General features: G+C 43.4%; 1 protein-coding gene across 3 annotated transcripts in view; it reads left to right on the top strand.

Moving 5' to 3' along the window:
* Positions 1 to 242: 242 nt before the first annotated feature.
* The window catches only part of LOC115557262 (protein SSUH2 homolog), a 16,375-nt gene continuing 9,131 nt past the window's right edge, over positions 243 to 7,486 (top strand). The window contains exons 1-2 of one of the 3 annotated variants that reach the window (XM_030374945.1): positions 3,236 to 3,365; positions 6,713 to 6,960. In XM_030374945.1, the coding sequence (XP_030230805.1) occupies positions 6,933 to 6,960 (28 nt within the window). In that variant the 5' untranslated portion in view covers positions 3,236 to 3,365; positions 6,713 to 6,932. Of the gene's footprint in view, positions 394 to 3,228; positions 3,366 to 6,712; positions 6,961 to 7,486 lie in introns of those variants that run through there. The other 2 variants (XM_030374944.1, XM_030374946.1) reach the window with 2 other exon arrangements.

Below are 7,486 nucleotides of genomic sequence, written 5' to 3'. Positions count from 1 at the left end.
TCATTCCGTCTGCGCACGGCACCTTCTCAACGAGCAGGTGTGCGCCTGCAGCCAGAGGGGGCGCCAAAATACCTATTCCCAACACAATGTTATGTAGTACTTCATTGATAACCGCTACGCAGCGCGATTTCTTTTTTACTGCTCGTGGCGCCCCCCATGTGACTTGGCGCCCCCCGCAAATATGCCGCCCCGGGCGGCTGCCTGGTTCGCCCGTGCCTAAAACCGCCACTGCTTCCCAGGGCTAGAGTTTCGCCTCCAAAAATGATACCTTATGACAACAATAGACGAGCAATCATTGCAGGGGTTTTTTTTGTTGTTATTCTTTCCGTTTCCCGTCGTAACCTTTCCCGGGAATCGGGAAATAGTCACTGGATCAGATTTCCCGGATTTCAGGTAATTAAAAAACATGTTTGTGGCACCTGTGTGTTTGTGTGGGTGCGTGTGTGTGTGGGGGGGGGGGGTCACTGTTGCAGGCAGCTTGACTGAGTTGATGTGAAGAGGTTCCCAGTAAGTCTGTTTACTTCGAAGTGTGATCGGGCAAAACAAAAGCCCAATAGGTTTTCATGTTTTCAACATGAATGCCTTCCCTCCCCCTAATATCTCTCATCTAAAGAATTCTCCCGGGGGAAGAACTCTGGAGATTATCTATTGTTCTGATCTCTCTGAGGCTTCTCGATTCTCAATCTTTCTGTGGTCATTTGGGTCTGAGATACTACTCCTAAGGACCTCTTAAGAGTAATAAGGAGATGAAAAATAAATTAATTTGTAGACTACTTTAAGACAAATCAGACAACAACTCTCCGCCCCTAACCATTAACTCTGCAGGTGGTGTGTCTTTCTTGACTAAATCACAAGTGTGTTTCTAAACATTATCATGTTTCTAAACTTTATCAAAAGTGTGTTTCTAAACTTTGTCACAAGTGTTCTACTCAACTTTATCACAAGTGTGTTTCTAAACATTATCACAAGTGTGTTTCTTGACCTAATCAGAGGTGTGATTCTAAACGTTATCACAAGTGTGTTTCCAATCTTTATCACAAGTGGGTTTCTAAACATCAGCACAAACTAGTCACTAAACTTTATCACAAACTATTCACTAAACTTTATCACAAGCGTGTTCCTAAACTTTATCACAAGCGTGTTTTTAAGCAGTGACACAAACTATTGACTAAATTTCATCATAAGGGGGTTTCTAAAACTCATCACAAACTAGTCACCAAACTTCCCATCAGACGGGTTTCTCAACATTATCGCAAGGTCTTTGGGAGGCGGGGATTGGCCGTCGTGAGAGGCGTTTTGGTCTGATGTGGGTGAGGTGGAGGGAGGGCCCCTACTGTGTTGGGAAGTTCGACTCTTTTTACTGACTCGGATCTTTAACTCTTGGTCAGTAAATTGAACAAATCTTTTTTTGAGTCATTTAGTTCATTTTTATAGGCAGGTGGCGCTGTAGCCCTCTTGTGGGCGTTGTAAAAAAGGCCGCGGTTCTTAACACTTAACACTGAAGGCAACATGGTTTGCTTCAGCTGAGCTGCTGAATACACACATTGTCACAAGCAAATCAAACCATGTGAAAACCTAGGAAAGCAAATACACACCACAATAAAGTGACTTGTTTCCTGTATCCTACCATTGTTGTTTAACAGCGCGACAGTGACTAGGTAGCTGTAGAAACGCTGTAGTACACGTTCCAGGCCCATAAGGGGCGCTGCGTCTGCTACAGAAATCCAGAAGAAAAATAAATAATAAGAGGCGAGCATGCGCATAAAGGGTGAGAATCCGCAGGGTGGGGCGATGACGTCATGGTTTACGGTTTCAGTCGGTTTCAGGCGTCCACACGAATCCAAAACAAGACCTTTGCGGTTTTGCCATGAAATCGGCTTTGTGTGGACAGGGCCTTATTAACTTGGCACCTAATGTAAATGTATGGGGATGGGTCACTGCCCCCGCATGGAGCCTTGGATGTCAGAAGCACTCAATTTGTGGGACAGGATCTCGTCACTCCTAGTAGCCCAGTCTGTGCGACATTTAAATGTGACGAGGTGAAAAACTCATGAGTGTCAAATAATTGACACTTTTCACACCCTTTCATGCCAAACATCAATTAGCTCAGGCAGTGGAAATCAAATGTATAAATAATAACGTCAACTCGCGACGTAAATCAGATTTGCACAGCCGATGCCGGGCGAACAGCGACACCGGCATATGCCGCGACGGTAACCAAGTGAACCCCCTCTTGCGCTGTTCAAGTGTGAATGCTGACAGTGTGTGACAGAGTGGTCTTTAAATCGAGATGCAAACCTGGTCTGTGTGAGCTGCACTTTATCAGAGGCTCTGAAGTTAACATTTAGGGAGGATTTGTGGGGCGTTTTCACCTCCTTTCCTCATCCGATCCTAAATGGTTATGCGTCTGTCACCGCACACAGAAGAGCAGGGTAATGCAGTATGGGCAGGTAGACTTAAAAAAAATAATTCTCATTTAATGTTTACTTTTTCTCCCGACATGTCAGAGAACACAGATGTGCAGAAAGTAAAGAAAAATATGAGCAAAAACGCAGAGTAGACGAAGTACATGAACCATTAAAGTTCAGAAGTTTAACTGTATTAAAATGATATAATTCAAATTAAAAAGATTACAAGAACTGAAGGCTACTGATTAATTATGATTTCATGAATGAATAATGTATTATGATATTTTATTGTTCTATGGTAGAGTATAACACAAAATCAACGCGTTGATACAATTTTCGAAAGTATTTATTTACACACTTACACTTTACATTATATAAACAATAACACTATACACATCTACAAGATCCGAAGACCACTCATTTATTATGATTTCATGAATAAATAATGTATGTCGGGTTTCACGTGACAAATAAATGACCGTCACAAATCAGACATCATTCATTTCCTTGTTCGTTTCTCAGTTCACAGCCCCGTAGCTGACCTACAGCTGTCACGTGACAAATGAAAGAGAGACCGATCCGTTTGAACGAACCGTATGAACGAACCGTAGTGTGAACGATCCGTATGAACATCCGTGTGGCTGTCACGTGACAAATGAACGAGGACCTGAGAACCTGAGTGAGTCGTGAACTAATCATTTCTGCTTCCTTTCCCGCTGACTGAGCTTATGAAGCTCCCGCCTCACGTTCTAGTCATATAAAAGATTCGTTCATATTGAACGAATCGTTCACGAACAACACATCCAGCCCACTTAAATTACCAGTACAAGTGCCCGAGTCAGGCGGATTCTGTGGTAATTGTGTTTTCTACACTGCAAAAACTGATCTACAGTTTGTATTTACGACCGAGGGACTAATCCGGCCAGAAGATGATGATAAACCCCTCCATCTTATCAGGTAGGCCTATGTGAGACAATTAATCTTTAGCAGAAGCGATGCCCCGAACGGTTACCCCTCGTGATTAAAAACCCTCTAGTCGAATTACATCCGAGCAGTGACGGCTGGTGGTGATTTTTGGTGGGTTGGCTAACAAATGCATTACATTTATCAATACTTCACAGGGCTCCGGACGCCATGAGGTCACCTTTATACCTCTGTTCATAACTTTAATATAATGTGAATGATTTTTAAACAAGAATAAGGTGTAGAGAAAGGCGTGTCTTTATATGAAGCACAATTATAAAGAATTAATAAATAAGGTGTTTAAGGTGCTTCACTGAGCTGAAATTGAACATTTCGAACTAAACCATTAAGCAAAATAAAACTTTTTTTGTGCTTAAAGTATTACACAATTAAAATGTTGACAGTTCTCCCTTTGCGCAAAATGCGGCTGTAGACGATCACACACTCTTTGGTAGAGACGTCTGTGTCGCCGTCAATCATGAAGGACATGTAGGCCTATGTGGCGTTTCCGACGTCCGCAGCTGTCTTTTGCTTTAAGGTGTCGCCTATTACTGCAATGAATTGTGCACATGCCATCTCATTGCTATACGTCGGGTTGACGTTTAATCCATTTTTCTTCATGAGAATAATTTCGGATTTAAATTGGGTGATTGGCAACTCCTCTTTGGCAATGTTGTATGCAACATTAAATTAGATAATTTCCGATTCCTTAGAGAACCTTATTGTTACTGCCTGTCGCTGGAATGCAGCTGGGAGAGGGGCCACTTTCTCTACACACTTGTCACGTCATGTCGGGTTATTTAGACAGCTTTTTAAATGTTTCGATACGAAACGTTGTTGACCCGCTTACAAATGCACTATTACCGGCCATATTCTGACCGCACTCCTGACAGTAAATCTGTACATCGTTTGGTTGATGTGTCCCCAATCTCTTCACTTCCAATTTTTCCTCCAAAGACATTAAAAGAAAACTGATTAGAAAGTAAACTAGAACTGCAAGCAGTTATGCAGGGGTCCAAGAAATGTGCATTTCGCCGGCACAACGCGAAGCATGTGTTCAAAACGCTACCGTGAACCTGTGGATACGAAGGTTTTGACTGGGAGGTTCGGTGTGGGAGTTATATCCCCAAACGCGTTTTCAGAACATTCCTTTGGCCAGTTAGGAGATGAACAATTCCCTCGTTTATGGCGGCCCCTAATGGTGAAATTTTGTAGAAGATATACAATTTCCTCGTTTATTGCGCCCCCTTATGGCGAAATTTCCCGAATATTTTACTGAACGCCAATATGGGTAGCCCCGACATGTGTGTAAAATTTGGACTCGATCCGATGTGTAATTTTGGATTTTTTTGGATTTTGGATTTTCCACGTCTAATTTTGCTCATAAACCAATGTTCAAAACGCTACCGTTTCGTCGTCGAAGGTCGGATCAAAAAAGTGTCTATGATTTCTTTCTTTGTGCAAAGTTTGGTGTTGATTGGTCAAGAAATGTGGGAGGAGTAGGGAAAAAACAGTTTTGCGGTTTTCGCGATTTAGCGAAAAATATTCATAGACGCAAATGGGCGTGGCCTAGGCCAAAATATGCAGCAGACTCCAGTGCATCCGTGTGTCTAACGTTTTGGACTGTGTGAGGTTCGGTGTGGGAGTTATAGCCCCAAACGCGTATTCCTTGGTATAGCGCCACCTAGTGGCCGGCATGTCTGGATTTGGTCGTCTGCCGTCACCTCACGTACCTGGATCTAGTCATGCAATTGGCGTGTGTGCACCATTTACGGTTTGGGCTGTGGTCCCACTTCTACGGGGGAATAATAAGAAGAATCCTTACAAAAACAATAGGGATCCAACCTGTTGGCTTGGACCCCTAATAATCCACTTCATTCATTTTCATGCTAACGTCCGCCATACTGCACTTGCGCTACTGTGCTGTGATTGGTCGAAGGTCACTGTACTGCAAGGGCGTAACCATGGTTTAGACATTGGGGGGGTCCAATTTTTTATTATTATTTGTTAAGTGCATTGCCTACAATTCTATATTTATTTATGAAAATGTGGACATTTAGAACATAGTTTCGAGGACTACATTGACCATTTGAATTCACATCTAAAGGAATAGTGTAATAATGTAATGTCTGCCCCGCCCCCCCCCCCCCCACACACACACACACACTTTGTTTTGGTTAGCTGCTTACTGACCTTAAACACACCTACCAATTACAATTATGCTCTTCCAGTAGTACTGTAGCAAAAAGGATAGCTTCCAATGGAAAAATACCACATACCCATGACCACATGTCATTATGTTATCAGAAGAACAGTGGCTGACCTTCGTGATCATTTAGGTCTATATATTCTGCTTGTATTAGAAGTAGGCTACTTTTATGTATTGCTGACATGTAGGCCCAGGTTATAAACAATGTTGTAAGGCTGTCTAGTCTCATATTCAAAATTCTCACCTTATCACCTGCATGTCCAGAGCATGTCCCTGTCTGGCCACTGCTTTCAGCATGCCTGTCAAGTTACTTACTGTCTGAAAAAAAACTGTGTATGCTTGGCTGTTGGTCCAGTTTCTTCTGCTTTTTAGGTAACCTCAAATCCTCCATTACTCAACTTTACTTTCTTGGCTCTCACTGAAGAAAGAGTGTGGGGTAACCATGACAACGCAGAAAGTCGCGAGGCGGTTTCAAACTAAATCGCACAAGTGTACAATTAGGAGGGGGGATTCACACACTCAACAAACGGAAATAAATTGAAAATAAATAAGACATAAGAGACCGATCCATTGACAGGGTTCATAAAAAGAGAACATATATTTTACATTTTAACCTGCTGTATATTTGGGGGGACAGGTTAGTATTTTCTCAACATTGGGGGGGACACGACCCCCCCAAAGAATGCGTGGTTACGCCCTTGCTGTACTGTAGCTACTGTGCTAGGTCAGCCTTTGGGCTAAACTAATTTAGCCCAAATGGAAAGCATATGAAGGGGGCGTGTCACGATACCTGTCAATCAAAATTGAATGGAAGCTTACGCTACTCCGCTTGGGCTGAATACATTTAGCCCATTCACAGGAAAAAACCGAAGATATGTCAAAGGCCTATATCCTGGGTTTTTCTGTCACTTTTGGTGCTGTTGCTGCTTTAGGTTCTACCAAAATTTAAAACATATTATTTTTTCATTTTTACTGTAAAAGGTAGGGAGGGCTTAGCCCTGTTAGCCCATTTATACCAGCCGTCCCTGCATCCGAGACCCTTGAAGAGAAGAGGTGCGGTTAGGGAGACATTCTTGGCTCTGGTTCGGATTAAATTGAGTTGCAAAACTCGACGTGTGGTTCTCTGCTGCAGGACCGATTGGATTTAGTTTGCAGTGGATTCTGCCAGACGGGTTTCCTCCACATTATCGCAAGGTCTTTGGGAGGCGGGGATTTCGGTGGAGGGAGGGCCCCCAGCCCACTTACAAGTGCCCGAGTCAGGCGGAGTCTGTGGTAGGCTAATTGTGTTGCCTACACTGCAAAAACTGATCTACAGTTTGTATCTACGACCGAGTGACTAATCCGGCCAGAAGATGATGATGAACCCCGTCCTCGCATCAGGTAGGTCTATGTGAGACAATTCATCTTTAGCAGAAGCGATGCCCCGACCGGTTGCCACTCGTGATTAACAACCCTTTGGTCGAATTACATCCGAGAGACCGAGACCCTTGAGGAAAAGAGGTGCGGTTAGGCAGACATTCTTGGCTCTGGTTCGGATTAAATTGAGTTGCAAAACTCGACGTGTGGTTCTCTGCTGCAGGACCAATTGGATTTAGTGGGCAGTTGATTCTGCCACGCCTTTCAGAACCGCGGAATGAGTTTAAACTGAATAAACCTCAGTCTGCTGGCCAGGATCGGCAGCTTGGTGGGGGAGGTGGACGTAGGAATGAGAAATAGCCTGGGGCACTTCAGCTGGGCCATGTCTTTACATGATAGGGAATTATCTTTGAATTGAAGGCATGAAACTCCTATGCTTCTATATATGCAGGCGATTTGGTTAGAACACTTCCATGGTTAGCACACCAAACTAGAGTGCAGAGGAAGTTCTACATAATTACTACCTGATGGGTTTGGGGTTGTGGGCTCT

The sequence above is a fragment of the Gadus morhua genome, chromosome 13 (genome assembly GCF_902167405.1).
Source record: "Gadus morhua chromosome 13, gadMor3.0, whole genome shotgun sequence".
NCBI lineage: Eukaryota > Metazoa > Chordata > Actinopteri > Gadiformes > Gadidae > Gadus > Gadus morhua.
This window is presented reverse-complemented; position numbering and strand designations above follow the sequence as displayed.